We start from the raw sequence: 16,626 nt of genomic DNA on the forward strand, positions 1-16,626 counted from the left end.
CAGACACACACACACAGACACACACACACACAGACACACACACACACACACAGACACACACACACAGACACACACACAGACACACACACACAGACACACACACACACACACACACATCAATTGCTACTTCCCTGGTGTTCTTGGCTGCCGTCACTCATCTGCCACCCACACACAGGAAACCCGAGGGTCCTGAGGCCATGTGTGGATGGGCGGGAAAGCCATCTCTCTGTGCCAGGGACTGGCAAAGGAGGCCAAAGGTCAGGAGAAGCAGCACCACCCCCACGAGGCCTGTCAGCCTGTGACTAGGCCTTTGCATGAGCCATATTCCCTGCCTCGTACCTTTGGCTCTGTTTTCTAGCTACACATAGATTTTTTTTCCTTTTCTTTCTTTCTTTCTTTCTTTTTACGTGGAAAGTTTATTGGGTGATGGGAAGGGAATGGGAAAGGAAAGGGAGAGAAAAGGAGCCTTCCTTTTTTCTTAGTTTTTTTCCTTTTTTGTTGAGACAATGTCTTCATATAGCCCAGGCTGGCCTCAAATTCACGATATAGGTCAGAATGACCTTGAACTTAAAAACGGTTATTTTTAGTTATGTGTATGTGTCTGCATGTGGGTCCTATGGAGGTCAGAGGAGATGTTGGATCCTCTGAAGCTGGAGTTACAGGCAGTTGTGAGCTATCTGGTGTGGGCGCTGGGAATAGAGAGTAGCAAGTGCTCTCAGCGGCCGAGCTTCCCTCCAGCCTGACTTTGAATTTCTAACCCTCCTGCATCATTTTCCGACTGTGCCCTTGACCACAGCCTGGGAACACAGCAAGCTCCCGGGCAGAGTTGGTGGCAAGGGACTGTAGCACGGACCTTGGTCTTGGAGACTTTCAGGGAGGAAAGTAAGTCCCAGCTTTTCGATGGTCACAGCACCAAGACTGAACAGAGTCACAGACAGACACCATCCTTGAAATAAGGAGTCAGGAACTCCATGAGACCCAGCCTCAGTTAGCCTGCCTAGAAATGGTCGGATCTTCGGGTCCGGCCTTTTTTCCAGAGGGTTCGAAGAGTGATCTTATTGGAAGATGTTGGAAACTGGGTCACGCCCAGGTATTTACAGGTGAGCCCAGGAAAACATGATAATAGCAACAACTAGAGCTTTCACTGTGAGCAGGCTCTGTGTTTTGCCCATTGGAGTCCCATGGTAACCTGTGAGGTAGGAATGGTTACCATCGTCTCCACGTCTCCGGTGGGAAGAAAGGACTTCCGACAGGTTGCCAACAAAGTGATGCGGCCATGAAGTTAGCCAAAGTTCAGGTGAGGTCTGAATGGCTCCACAGTCTGTAGCCTTCCTTCTTGGTTTGTTTTTTTGAGCAAACTCTCACCATGTTGCCCAGGATAACCTGAAAATTACAATTTTTCAAGGCATCCTCCTGCCTCAGCTTCCTGAGTAACTGGGATTTCAGTCACGTGCTGCAATGCCTGACGAGAAGCTGTGTTTCTAAACTCTATATCATGGTCATACTTGAATGCATTCACCACATGGACATCCATTCATTTATGGAACATACTAATTATTTAGAATAGGCCAAGCCTGGGACCAGATTCTATACTTTCCTAATTCTTGAGCAAGCCTCTGAACCCAAGGAAAATATGAGTGGTTATCTTCTGCATCCCATGCAGGCCAAGACAGGTCCAGGGCTGGACCCAGGCTCTCCCCCACCCCTTCAAATGCAAACCCTTTGGAGCTCTAGAGCTGGAAGCCTGGCCTGGTGGGTCAGAAGTCACATGACTAAGTCCTCTGGAAGGAGCAGAGAGCTACAGGGAGATTCTGTTGCCACAAAATCTAGAATCCTTGGACAATGCCATGAGTTACTGTGTCGCCCCACCACAACCATGAAAACCTTTCAATGGACATCACTGTTCATAGAAAAAAAAAACCAAGCTCCTAAGAAGGGACACATCTTGCCTGTCTCCTTAGCTCTGCTCCTAGGTGGACTGCCAGGTCCTGACTGGAACATGCAGAGCCTGAGCAGGCAGCCCCTCCCCTCGGCATGCTCACTCCTCTCTCTCCTGCTGGGCTAACTGCCTACCCCACTTAGGGAGGTCCTAGCTAACTGCCTACCCCACTCAGGGAGGTCCTAGCTAACTGCCTACCCCACTCAGGGAGGTCCTAGCTAACTGCCTACCCCACTCAGGGAGGTCCTAGCTAACTGCCTACCCCACTCAGGGAGGTCCTAGCTAACTGCCTACCCCACTCAGGGAGGTCCTAGCTAACTGCCTACCCCACTGGGGGGGGGTCCTAGCTAACTGCCTACCCCACTCAGGGAGGTCCTAGCTAACTGCCTACCCCACTCAGGGAGGTCCTAGCTAACTGCCTACCCCACTCAGGGAGGTCCTAGCTACTCTGTGCTGTCGCTTCCTCCAGGAAGCCCTGCCTAGGTTTTTAGCAGCTGAAGATCCCTGTCGCGTGCTCCTGCCAGTGCAGTGACCGTCCTCCTCGGTCCTGGAAGAAGCCATCTACGCATCTGCGGTCCAGAGACCTGGCTATTTGGCTGGGGCCTTCCTCTGCCTGGCTCTGCTGTCAGGGGACCCCAATCACCCAGAAGAGGTGCAAGGCCCCAAACCTCAGAGCAAACAAAATGTACTTGCAGGAAGCGTCTTGTTTTTCCATATCATTACCAATGAAAAAAATTACAGTGCTTATGAAAACCACATAAAATGTATTTGGCGCTATCTGTACCTTGGGGTTATCAAAGCCCACAGTCCTTGTGGCAGGCAGGGCCCCCTGATATTGGTGGTCTGGGCACCTTCTTATCACTGCACAAATGCTAGGCAACTCAACAGTTTAGGGGCAGGCTGATCACAAATTTACCCTATGCTCCTAATTCATGCTTGCGGCCTTAGTCCACCTCAGCTAGGTGTGGCCTGTATCCCAGGCAGGCCAATGACACTTGAATTTGGCTCTGAGGTCCCTAGGATTCTGGTGTGGACTCTGGCTTTAGGTTCATGTTTTAGTTCTCAAGGCCAGACTCAGTTTCCTCCTCCAAAAAATGAAAATAATAATAGACCGTGATGAGCCCTTGAGAAGATACTCACATACACCATAACACACACACACACACACCACATACATACACACATGCATACACACACGTCACATACACATCCCACACATATACACCACACACACACTACACACTACATATACATTCACAGACACAACACACACACCCATACACACCACACCCAACACACACACAGACATACACCATTCACATATACACACCATACATATACCACACAAACACATGTACACTACATACACATATACCACATACATATATACCCATACACACACACACACACACCACATATACATACATAGACACAACACACACACCCATACCCACCACACACAGATACAACACACACTCACACACAACACACACACATACATACACCATACACATATACACACCATACACACACCACACACACACACCCCATATCCCCAATACCACACACACTCTCTATCTATCTATTGTCTGTCTGTCTGTCTGTCTGTCTGTCTGTCTGTCTGTCTGTCTGATCTAATCTCCAGAGCTAGAGATGTAGAGTGTTTAGTAGAGTGTTTACCTAGCAAGCACGAAGCCCTGAGTCTGAAGACTTGAGGCTGAGGTGTTTGGCTACAAGCTCCCCTTGATCACAGACTCACTTACCTAGCTCTTTTCTACCTGGGTTGTTCTTTCTTTAAAGTGTGTGTGTGTGTGTGTGTGTGTGTGTGTGTGTGCGCGCGCGCGCGCGCACTTGGAACAAAGCTTGAGGGAGCCAGCTCTTTACTTCTATTACGTAGATTCAGAGACTTGAACTCAGGTCATCACACTTGGTAGCAAGCGCCTCACCGGCTAAGCCGCTTCACTGGCCCTCCAGCCGGGTCTTGCCATGCCTTCATCCCTGCTCCCAGACGGCCACTCCCTCTGGGCCAACCCAGGAGCAAGTCTCATGGCTGAGGCCATAGAGAAGTCCCAGCCACCGCCCCAGCAACAGCCAAGGGGAGGCAGCCTTCACCTCTGCCTCCTGGGGGCTCCCACTGAACCTGCCAGCGGCACCCACCTTGGGAAATTCCAGGAAGAGAACGTGAACTTCATGGGTAGCGTTGGCGACCTGAGCTACGCAGCCCTCAGGGACCTGGCTGGTGGTGTACGTCACCTCACTCCTCGTGGGGTCCACAGGCTGTAGGTCACAATGGACTCTTTCTGCAAGACCTGGGGTAAAACACAGTGGGAAAGCCGGTCAGGTAAGAAGGCGACGAGGCCAGGAGTGTAGATCAGTGGCAGAATGTTTGCCTGGCATCTGCAAGGCCCTAGGTTCAATTCCCAGCGCCAAGAGGAAAAAGTACCAAGTATATTCTTATTTTTTTTTTGTTGTTGTTGTTTTTCTCTGAGACAGGGTTTCTCTGTATTGTTTTGGAGGCTGTCCTGGAACTCACTCTGTAGACCAGGCTGGCCTCGAACTCACAGAAATCCACCTGCCTCTGCATCCCGAGTGCTGGGATTAAAGGCCTGCACCACCAACGTCCGGCTGTTCCTATTCTTTTAAGAAGTTATTATTACTAATATTTGGAGATGGAGTTTGATGTATCGAGTCTGGCTTTATATTTGTCATATAACCAGGGATGGTCTTGACCTCCTCATCCTCCTGCCTCCATTTCCAAAGGCTGCGATTGAGTGTGTACCACCATGCCTGGATACAATCCCATTTACTTTTTGTTTGGTTGCGTTTTTTGTTTTGTTGTTGTGTTGTTGTTTTTCAAGACAGGCTTTCCTCTGTGTAACAGCTCTGGCTGTCCTAGAACTTGCTTTGTAGACCAGGCTGGCTTTGATCTCACAGAGATCTGCCTGCCTCTGCCTACCAAGTGCTGGGATTAAAGGCGTGCACCGCCGCCGCCGCCGCCACCACCACCACCGGCATGTAAATTCCCTTTCTGAATATTTCCTGAACACTTGGTACGAGCAGAGATCAAGCTGTCAAGGCATCTTCATAGCTACCCTACATGGTAGATATCATTTCATACATTCCACAGAAGGAGAAACTGAAGCTCAACCAAAGAAGGCCTCTCCCAGAGTTGTAGTGTTACTAGGTAGAATGTTGGAAGATAAAAGTCAGGGCACTAATTAAGTCTGAGTTTCAAATAAACCTGACTCATTTTTCAAGGTATAATTTTAATATATAATTATATATTTACACTACAAAATGTTTATTGTTTATCTGAAATTCAAATTTAACTGTTTTTGCAGGGAAGGTGTTATATGTTTGTTTTATGTTTGGGTTTTTTGTGTGTGACAGGTCTCACTGTTTAGTCCTGGTTGATCTAGAACGTTCTATGTAGACCAGGCTGGCTTCGAACTCACAGAGCTCCACCTGCCTCTGCTTCCCCCAGTGCTGGCATTAAAGGCGTGCGCCACCGTGCCCAGCTCTCCACTACTTTTGTTTGCTGTGGCAGGTGACCCCCGAGCGGCAGGACCCATGGCGGACGGACCCCAAGTATTACAGTCAGTTCAGTCCAAAGGAAGGTAGGGGTTGCGGTAGGGAGCCCGGTTCCCCTCTTCTGACCTCAAGGTGTCCGTCCCTAAGAGGCAGCTTCTGCGGAAGGAATTTCCTGCCTCACCGGGAGCAGCCCAGGTTGGAAGGCAGTGATGGAGCAGGCCTCACAGCCTGCTGCAGGGCGGCCCGGAAACACGGGTCCCAAGGGAGAGCCATGGAATTTCACCCTGACCCAGCAGAGGAGGAAGAGGAAATGAGGCCTCTACACCTCGTCCTAAGGAATGTGCTGAGGGGAAGGGGGGCCGTGGAGGAGGGACAGAGGAGGGGAGACTGTTTGGAAGTTTATGTCTCCATCTTGTCGTGCTCACTTCCTGTTTTCTTGGAGATCAAAGATGGGCGAGGAGGGCCAGGCTTCACGTCCAGCTGACGCCCGCCGGTCTGTGCTGGGGATGGGGGCAGCGGGGGTTCTTCCTGAACCCCAGGCGCCTGGGGCCTGACCAGCCTTCTTCCCCGCCTTTGTAGCTAGCCTGTTGAGCCCCAAAGCACCGAGGTCAGAGAAGGAGGTAGGATGGCTGCCTCACACCCTGTCAACACTGTCCCTCATCTCCATCTTGGGCAGAGAGCTGGGACAGGTACAGCTGTCTGCTGCAGGAGCTCAGACCCTATTAGCTGCTGCCCTAGTCTCCAGTGTGTTAGGGACATTGGAGTGCTTGGAATATGGTGTTTTTGCTCGAAGTAAGTTCCTGGGATCCGGGCCCAGTGTCTAATTCTGATTAGCTGTGGCTTTGGGGGCGATTTCAGCACTTGGGCTGTACAACATCAATAAGGGAGGAAACCACACATCCCTGAAGGTTTCTGGGAGCATGTTGTGAGGCAGGTGGGTCTTTCTTGCCTGTGTTTGCTGCAGACGTCGACTGTTTAAGGCCTGGGGTGAAGCAGGAGGCCAGGGCGGTCACAGGGGTCCCCCTCACCCCAGTAGACTCAAGGCTTGACCCCCCCTCCTGTTGTCAGTTTTCCTTCTGGTCCACTCCTACTGCTGCTCACTCAAACATAGGCTCCTACCTAGATATCCCGAGGGACCAGATAATTACATCAAGGTCATACATGCATGCATGCATACATACATACATACATACGCCTGGCCTCTGGTCTCCCACTCCTCTCCCCGCATGACCCAGGATCTGACCTACAGATCTCTGGACTTTCCCTGCCTCCCTCCCAGACTTCCAGGAACCCCAGTTCCTCTGGCATTGCTGGGCTGCCTGGGGCCGCCTCCTCCATGCCGTCAGCCAGCGCCAGCAGGAGAGGCCACAGGCCTGGCCATTATGTAATGATCAGATAACAGGCCAGGCTGGGAGATCAGATAAGAGGCCCATTTATTTTGGGGCCTTTTCGAATACTGGTTGCCCCCACCCCACAGACGAGAATGGGGAGACAGGAGGGAGTGTGACGCCTGAGCCTGTCTCCAGCAGCCCAAGGCGGGCCCAGGCCAGCTGAAAACAATCCCCTGGCACCAAGGGAAATGCGGGGCCTCCCGGGAACTGTTGGAGAAGGCGCCGCTGGGGGCCCAGAAGTCACCCTTGGAGAGAGCTGGGTGACCCTGACCTCCTGAGCAAGCGTTTGGAGCACCCTTGACCCTCTCTTCCTCCATCCGCACCTGCCAGCACGGGGCCTCACACAGCCAGCCCCTCCCTATTCCACCCCAAACAACTCTGGGAGGCATAAAGTCACTCTGGAGCCAGGTGGCTTGCACACCTCTACGAGCCTGCAACCGGAGCTTGCAGAGATGACAAGCTGGGCGATACCCACCACAGAAGCTTCTGTCGTGCTCACTGTCTGGGGCCTTTGCGTGAGTAAACTCCCTGGGTCCTTATGGTAGACCTTAGAGGTGGATGCTTCTTACGCCCATTTTACAGGCGGTCAGAGAGGCTGAAGAACTTCTCTAGGAGACCCGTACTCAGCGGGCGGCAGGGCCTGGCTTCAAAGTTCTAGCACCCAGCCGGGTGGTGGTGGTGCATGCCTTTAATGCCTTTAATCCCAGCACTCGGGAGGCAGAGGCAGGCGGATCTCTGTGAGTTCGAGGCTGGGCTGGACCAATAGCCTCCAAAACAATACAGAGAAACCCTGTCTCGTAAAAACCAAAAAAAAAAGTTCTAGCACCCACATGTACTGCGTGAGTGTATGTGAGACATCAGGTACCCACGGGTGCTGGGAACGTCCGTGACAGCGAGGATGGTGCTTTCTGATAAAAGTCTTCTCCAGTCACCTGTCACCCACCCGACCGCCCTCTATCCTTTCAGAGTTGAGTGACAGCCTCACAGATGTCCCATCTCCCAGCCGAGCTACCATGTCTTTCCCACAGGGTCACACGGGGCGGTGACAATCCTATGCCATCCTCACAGAGTTGGTGCGCATTCCCAGGCTGTCACGTTCACAGGGCTGAGCCACCTGCTGATGAATGGAGATTGCTCTGGAACTGCTGTGGCAACTGTGTCCTCCCAGTCACTGGGGTAAACAGTTCCTCCAAACACGCCTTGCTTCCTCAGACCAACAGCCACCCTTTAAGATTTATTTTTAGTTTTATGTGCATAGTGTGTACCTGCATGTATGTGCACCACCTGCATGCAGTGCCCACAGAAGCCAGAAGAGGGCATCAGATCCCCTGGAACTGGAGTTATATTACGGATAGCTGTAAGCTACCATGTGGGTACAGGGAACCAAATCTTGGTCCTCAAGAGAACAGCAAGTGCCGGGAACTGATGAGCCGTCTGTCTAGCCCCCAGCGGCCATCTTTTATTGACCATGTGGCCAATTTGTTAGCCTTTTCTTGAAACAGTTGCCTCCTAGCCAGGCGGTGGTAGTACACACCTTTAATCCCAGCACTTGGGAGGCAGAGATAGGTGGATCTCCGTGAGTTCAAGGCCAACCTGGTCTACAGAGTTCCAGACCAACTAAGGCTACACAGAGAAACCCTTGTTTGTCTTGAAAAACAAACAAGAAAAAAGGAGAGAGAGAGAGAGAGAGAGAGAGAGAGAGAGAGAGAGAGAGAGAGAGAGGGATGGACGGACTCTCCTTTTTTAGGTTCATCAGGACCTGATGTCCCAGAGTCCCGGGTGCTCGGGTCTGGACTTCATTGCATTTGTCTATTTTGACAGGTTTGAGTTGCTTTCTTTCTAGTCTATGTGTGGGTGTAAGTGTGTGAGGGTGCATATGTGTACATGTGTACGCGTGCGCACGCGCGTGTGTGTGTGTGTGTGTGTGTGAAGCCAGAAGTTAAACCGAGTTGTTCCTCATCAGCCACACTCCTTATTTTCTGAGACACGGTCTTTCACTAGACTGGCGCTCTCTGAGCAGGCTCAGCTGACTAGCCAGTGAACCCCAGAGATCCTCCAGTCTCCTCATTAGTACCAGGACTGCAAGTGCCTAGAAGCAAATCTGGTTTTTATTATTGTTGTTGTATGAGTTCTGAGGATTGAGTCGGGCCCTCAATGCTTGCACAGCAAACATTTTACTAGCCGAGCAATCTCTTGAACCTTGTTTTTTTAAGTTTTAAGAGGGTCTCAGTCTGTAACTTAGGCTGGCCTCAGTCTCACAGAGATCCCCCTGCAGGCTCTGCCTCCCGAGTGATGTGTTTAGAGGTATGTGTCACCACACCTGGCCTAGGCTGTTGTTGGTGGTGATGTTTTTTTTGTTTGTTTGTTTGTTTTTGTTTTTCGAGACAGGGTTGCTCTGTTTTGTTTTTGGAGGTTGTTCTGGAACTCGCTCTGTAGACCAGGCTGGCCTCAAACCTCACAGAGATCCGCCTGCCTCTGCCTCCCGAGTGCTGGGATTAAAGGCGTGCGCCACCACTGCCCGGCTTAGGTTGTTTTTTAAGATGTATTTTTTAAAATACTCTTTCTCAAATGATTTATTTACTTATTTTTATTTTATGTGTACTGGTATTTTGCCTGCATGTGTGTCTGTGTGAGGATGTTGGAACCCCTGGAAGTGGAGTTACAGGCAATTGTAGACGGCCATGTGGGTGCTAGGAACTGAACACAGGGCCTCCAGAAGAGTAGCCAGTGCTCTCAACTGCTGAACCTTCTCTCCAGCCCCGAGATGTATCTACTTTTATCTGTATGAATGGTGTTTGTGTCTGTGTGTGTCTGTGTCTGTGTTGTCTGCGTGTGTGTGTGTCTGTGTGAGTGTGTGTGTGTGTCTGTGTGTGTGAGTGTGTCTCTGTGTTGAGTGTGTCTGTGTTGAGTGTGTGTCTGTGTGTGTGAGTGTGTGTCTGTGTGTGTGAGTGTGTGTCTCTGCGTGTGAGTGTGTCTGTATGTGTATAGGAGCCAGCAGAGGGCACTGGATCCCCTAGAGCTGGAGTTACAGGCTGCGTGACGTGGGTTCTGGGAACCCCCTCTATATCCTGAGAGCTCTTCACCCTTGAGCCGTCCCTCCGGTGCTGAGATGGGGTTTCCTACAGCTTAGGCTGACCTAAAACTCACTGTCTCTAGAGCTTATCTGGAACCTCAGCTTCTCTTACCTCAGCCTCCCAGGAGCACCCACACCTGGCTGCAGCTGTTCAGCATCTTCTAAGTGTCTGCACTCCCAGGGGACAGCACGTGGACAGTCTGGCTCACCACGTCCCTGTCATTCATCTGGGCTGGGGTGGCCCAGAACACACGTTTCTGCAGTACGTTTTAAGGCTTATCTCTCTCTCTCTTTTTTTTTTTTTTTTTTGGTTTTTCGAGACAGGGTTTCTCTGTGGCTTTGGAGGCTGTCCTGGAACTCGCTTGGTAGTCCAGGCTGGTCTCGAACTTACAGAGATGCGCCTGCCTCTGCCCCCCCCGAGTGCTGGGATTAAAGGCGTGCGCCACCAATGCCCGGCTTAAGGTTTATCTCTTAATTTGCTGCCTCCCTCCTACTGTTCTGGGACTCAGTTTCCCTCCGGGATCTGAGAGATGTCCTGAAGTTCTTTCTGGGATAAAGGCAATAAAGACACTGACAGCAGAGGCAGGGTCCTAGGGTCATATCCAAAAGGGAGGGCCATTGCAAGTCCCTGAAATGAGGGGATCAAATCACAGGAAGGTACTTGTCCCTCCCCTGAGATAGCTCACGGAAATGGATGTTCCAAGGTTTGGGGCCCCGGCTATACACTCAAGTCTGTGTTACTTGGCAGTTTCTCTTATCTCCCCAGTCTTCTCATCTGTAACTAAGGGGTGACAGGAGATAAATCTGAGGGCATGAGCAACATTCCTAGAGCAATGCCATGCTGGTAAACAGCATGCACCCAGTAAATGCCAGCTGGTACCCTCATCGCCCCATTTACGCATCAATGGTGTTAAATGCAATTTACTCTGGGATGAGGCCCCCCTCAACCTGCCAGACTGCTGCCCCAAAGCCTGATCTGGAGGCAAAAGTGCAGCCCAAAGCTATGTAGCCAGCTTCCTAAGCCTCCATGCCTCCCTAGCCACCAAAGGGCCGGGCAAGGAGGCTGGGTCTGCAGCAGATGGCCTGGGGTGGAGATTAGGACCTGTCACTGACTGAGAGCTTGGACGTCCTCACCTGTACACGGGGCTGACTCGCGGAGGGCACAAGAGAGGCGATCACCTCCCTCTTGTCAGATCTGCCCGAAAGCCCTGGAGCACACGGAGTGGGCCTGTCAGTAGCCCGCGTGTGACATGGAGCAAGTCCTCTGTCCCTCTGCCTCAGCATCCCTGTATCTCCAGCTGAGGTGAGAGAGAATCTCCCTTTTCTTTTAACATTTAAGACTGATTTTACCACTCGCGTGTGTGTCTGTGTGTGCCTGCATGAGTCTCCATGCACTACGGGCGTGTGACTGTGGGTGCCAGAATGCAGGGTCCCCTGGAACTGGAGTGACAGGTGGTTGTGACGAGACCAGACTGAGCCCAAGTGTGGAGGAAAAATCTTAGCGGCCATGTCCCTGTAGGCCCCAGGAAGCCACTGTCCTTCTGGGAGGTTCTGGAATGTGGCTTCAGAACCACAGATAGTTGTGCCTCTGCCCTGTGTCACCAGCCCCTACTGCAGTGAGTCCCAGATCCCCACCCAGGTGGTCAGCAGCATAGAGCTCCCAGTCATGCCCAGCCTCAGATAAATAAAAACACCACACAACCCCAGGCGCCCAATCCCAGCCACAAGTGCCAAGTGCTTCCAAATGAAGTAAGTCAAGATACAGGGAGAGGTACATGCACCGAACTGGAACAAAAGGAGAGACACTAACTATTCAGCAACAAGGGACTCGCTGTTCAAATGACGGCGCAGGGATGGGACGTTACAGAGTCTAAATCACGACGTGGAAATGCTACGGCGCTTGAGAAGGGCCCACAAGACTCTCGCATGTTCATCTGAAGGGTAAAAATTACCCTGCAAAGCCCAGAAGGTAGTTTATACCTGCTAATAAGAATCCCGGGACTTTTTTTTTTTCTTCCCAGTACTGAGAATTGAATCTGGAATATTCTAGAAAAAATACTCTGCCACTGAGTAATATTCCAGCCTTACCTGGGAGTGTGTGTGTGTGTGTGTGTGAGTGTGTAAGTGTGTGAGTGAGTGTATGTGAGTATGTGTGTGTGTGTGTGTGTGTGTGTGTGTGTGTGTGTCTACCATAGCATGTAAAGGTAAGAGGACAACACATGGCTTTCTCCAGAATATCGATCCCAGGGATCAAACTCAGGTTGTCAGCCTTGGCAGCAAACCTGTACCCAGTGAGCTGTTTTGTCGGCCCACAGACCTAAGACTTTTAAAATTATTTCCCCCACTTTCTCACTCTTCTTTTTCTCCCCCACTCCATCCTCTCCTCACCCCCCCTTGTTCTCTTGAGACAGGTAGGTCTTCATCTAGTTCAGTCTGTCCTTGAGCTTGATATGCGGTCAAACTTCTGATCCTGCCTTTGCTTCCTGAGTGCTGGTGTTATAGGTGCATCCAGCATGCCTCCCCTCCCCCTCCCTTCCCCTCCCCTCCATTCTCCTCCCCTCTGCTCTCTTCCTCACAGAGCCTCACACGGGCTAAGCCTGGTTCTGCACAGAGCTATATTCCCAGCACCCCTCACTCATCTGTTTTCTTTGGTTAAGCTGTTCCTTAAGGATCTCCACATGCATGTTCTTTAAAGGAACTCCAGGGCTGGAGAGATGGCTCAGTGGTTAAGAGCACTTGTTGCTCTTCCAGAGGACCTGAGTTCAATTCCTGGCACCAACCTGGAGGCTCACAACTGTCTGTACATGCAGGCAAAACAATAATACAAATAGAATAAATAAATCTAGGACAGAGCCGGGCGTTGGTGGCGCACGCCTTTAATCCCAGCACTCGGGAGGCAGAGGCAGGCGGATCTCTGTGAGTTCGAGGCCACCCTGGTCTACAAGAGCTAGTTCCAGGACAGCCTCCAAAACAACAGAGAAATCCTGCCTCGAAAAACCAAATAAATAAATAAATAAATAAATAAATCTAGGACAGAAGAATTTGTCTTATGAAGCCCTTTAAAGAAAATCCCACACTGGAGAGCAGTCATACTGAGTGTCCATCCTTCTGGAATTTTCTCTGTGCAAACTGCACATTAGTAGAAATGGATTGTTGTTTAGGGTCCTAACTGTGTTCTATACATCTGTGTGTCACAGTGAATGGATCCACTGGTTTTATGGTTGCTGCTGGATGGCATTCCATGATACCCTGATTTCGTCAGTGAGACCCTTGCTGGTGGACATTTGGTGGAATCTGGTTGCCGGGTTTATTACAGGTACCCATGGGTCGCACATCCTTACAGAAGTGACAAGTAGCTCTCTAAGGTTGACTTTTTTTTTTTAAGACAGACTATTACTATTGTAGTCCAGGCTGGCGTTGAACTCACTATGTAATCTAAACTGGCCAGGAACACATGTGGATACTATGGCCTTAGCTTCCCTAGTGCTAAGATTACAGCTGTGTGTCACCACACACCATTTAGAATGACTTTTGAAGTTGAAGTGTGAGGATAAAAAGTTATACACAAGTCGGGCGTTGGTAGCTCACACCTTTAATCCCAGCACTCGGGAGGCAGAGGCAGGTGGATCTCTGTGAGTACGAGGCCAGCCTGGTCTACAGAGCGAGTTCCAGGACAGCCTCCAAAGCTACAGAGAAACCCTGTCTTAAAAAACCAAAAAGAAAAGAAAATTCTGCTGAGTTGTGCTCCGGAAGACTGGGTCCTCCCTTTTGTCCCCTCCATCCTGAGACAGTGATGCATGTGTGGCTGCCACCGCGGCCACCCCCATCCACTGAGTTCTGTGTCCTGGACAGCCAGGACCACATAACGAGACGCTTTCTCAAGAAATAAAATAAAAGTGAGTTGTGTGTGTGTGCGCGTATGTAAATGTGTATAATTTTTTAACTCAGGACTTCACATGTGGCAGACAAGAGCTCTACCACTGAGCTACTCACCCAGGATATAACCGTCAGAGCTCACTACTTCCTAATTATTTTACCCACTTTACCGTCCTCTAGAGTCCAGTGGTTCTCAGACTCCCTAAGGCTGACACTTTGATACAGTTCTTCATGTTGTGATGACCCCCAACCACAAAGTTACTTCGCTGCTACTTCATAACTGTAACCCTACAAATGCCATGAATCATAATGTAAATATCTGGTACACAGGATATTTGATATGCAACCCCTATGAAAAGGCTGTTTGACCCCCAACTTGTTCAAGACCCACAGGTTGAGAACCACTGTTCTGCAGCCTTGAGGGTATCTGTGCCTTGGGTCTGTAGGGAAGAGGTGTGCACCACTGAACTCTGATTTCCAAGTAAGAACTGAAGGTTAGGAGATTGAAATCAGCCCCGAGGGAGTCTTCATACCACTGTCATCATCATCATCATCAGCCTATCTAAAATCTGGAAAGTTACCTAGACTCTGACACCCACCTTCCATGCCACAGGTCAGACCCTAAAGGTCACACATGTCTCCTCAAGCACAGAGGAAGGGGCCTGGAGTCTTGGCCCAGGCTTGGGTCAGGCTCTGTTATATATAGTAAGTGGACTTGGAGGGCCAGAGCCTCCATTTTCTCTTCTGGGAAATGGGGTGATCGTGGCAGCCATCTTGCAGGGTCACACGTGGTCAGAGCAAGGGTTCTGGGGGCCACAGGCCAGGAGTCAAATCCCCGCTAAGTCACTCAGTGTCTCTGAGACCCAATTTCCGGTTGACCAATGATTTCCCATCGTTACAGACTTTAAGATGCCGGGGCGGCCCCATCTCCTCCCCACGCTCCTGCCCCCTGGCAGTCCATCCCAGCCCTTGGTTAAGCCCCAGAATCTGTAGGTGGGCACGCCGCAGTTAGGCGTGACCCAGGAGCAGGCCCACTGAAACCCACCATGAGTGGGACTGGGGTCACCAGCTTCCTGGGGTCACTTTTAAATGTCAGCCGGGATGAGAAGACCCACCGAACCCCTAACGGACCTGTGTCCTTCCTGAGAAGGGGGTAGAGGCAGGATGTGGGTTCAGTGGGGTTCTGGGAAGGAGCAAATCCTGGGAAAAGTAGAAGGACTTGAAGCTTTGGACAAACGACCTGACTACAAACCTTTACTACAGCACCCCTGGCTCAGAGGCCTCAGGGTCATCCCCCAAGATCACACAAGGAAATAAGGAGGTCAAAGTTGGACCTAGAGCCTAACTTTCTCTTGTGCCCCCCAAACTTCCTCAAATGGGAAGCTGGAGGCCGGGAGAAGGGAGGGCACACGCCAGCCGTGCAGTGTGGCTCCCGGCAGGCTGATAGCTGAACACAGCAGGTGCCAGGGAAAATAGCTTATTCCCTCTTCACCCCAGACTTTTACTGCTCAACCTGTGGCATCCTTCAGTCCCACTACGCCGAAATAATTGGGGATCCCATTCCTGCCTCCTACCACATTGGGGGTGGCTTCGCCAATGATGAGCTCTGGACGCAGGAGGGGGAACCGGGACACCCAGAGCCTGGTCTGGAGCATGTACCCAAGCAGGGGCGCCAGACACTTACTTGTGGGCACGAAGCTGTAGGTGGCCAGCAGCAGGATAATGGCCAGAGGGAGCACGCCTCGGTCCATGCTGTCCACCTGGGAGTCTGTGCGCTGGGTCTTATCCGGTATCCAGAGGCAGGGCTGCGGGTGGGCGCCGGGGCCGGCGTGGGTTCGCACGGGGACCCGAAGGGAGCAGGCGGCCGGAGCGACCACGTCCCTGCTCCAGCCTTCTGAGGTGGCGGCTGAGAAGTCAGGAGAAGTGAGCTCGGGACTCACAGTAGGGCAGGGGTCTCCAGCTGACTGGATGGTGGGAAAGCTGAGCTCTTTTGGACAGCAGCCCGCAGCGGTTCTGGCCTGGGGACAGGACACAGAAAGAGGTAAGGGTCTGACTGTCCTCAGCAGGGAGCTCAGCTCATCCAGCCCGGCCCAGAGAGGCAGGAAATGCGCTTCCTTAGAGAAGGGGCCGGGCCAGGCCGCCTGCCAGGCGGGTAGAGGAAGTGCCACAAGCTTTGTCGCTGGGTGGGGGGCCCTGGGATGGGGGAGGCAGGGTGATGGGAGGGCCCAGGCGTCAGACCTGCCCCCCATTCACTTCACCCTCCATCTACTCTAGCCAAGGCTTGTTGGTGAGGTCACATCTTGAACCTGACAGGGGTCAAGCTCTGCCTGAAGCCCTGGTAACTCAGGTTCCTTCTGCAGATGAGGGAACAAGTGATGTACTTAGATAGCCTTCTGGAAGGATGCCTCCTGGGATTCTAGCTGGTCCCCGCCAGCATCAACACAGACTTCCAGACAGGGAAGCTGAGGCCCAGCGGAAGGAAGAAACATTCCCAGGTTAGTATGGAGCAGAGATTGTACTCGCTGGGTCCAGAGAAGGTCAGAGGGCTGCGGAGACCCTCAGGGCCCATACAGTCCCGAAGGCACAGAACACACATTTGACGTTTGGTGCGTACGCCTGTAATCCCTGCCCCATGGAGGCCAGCGCAGGAGGGCTGTGAGTTGGGGGGGGCAAGCCTAGGCAACACATAGCCAGTCTAGAGGAGACACAGGCACAGACTTTCATGCCATCTCAGAGGCCAGATGACCATGGGTTTGGATACGCCTTGCTTATTTCCAGCAAGGACCTGGCTGAATCTTTAATCTCAGTTACCTATT

General features: G+C 51.6%; 1 protein-coding gene across 1 annotated transcript in view; it reads right to left on the minus strand.

Annotated features, from left to right (window-relative positions):
- The window catches only part of Eng (endoglin), a 38,162-nt gene extending 22,256 nt beyond the window's left edge, over positions 1-15,906 (minus strand). Inside the window, exons 1-2 of the mRNA XM_040735623.1 lie at positions 15,495-15,906; positions 4,097-4,248 (exon numbers count right to left, since the gene is read on the minus strand). Of these exons, the coding sequence (XP_040591557.1) occupies positions 4,097-4,248; positions 15,495-15,561 (219 nt within the window). The 5' untranslated portion in view covers positions 15,562-15,906. The remainder of the gene's footprint in view (positions 1-4,096; positions 4,249-15,494) is intronic.
- Positions 15,907-16,626: the final 720 nt, after the last annotated feature.

The sequence above is a fragment of the Mesocricetus auratus genome, unplaced genomic scaffold (genome assembly GCF_017639785.1).
Source record: "Mesocricetus auratus isolate SY011 unplaced genomic scaffold, BCM_Maur_2.0 Super-Scaffold_100047, whole genome shotgun sequence".
Taxonomy (NCBI): domain Eukaryota; kingdom Metazoa; phylum Chordata; class Mammalia; order Rodentia; family Cricetidae; genus Mesocricetus; species Mesocricetus auratus.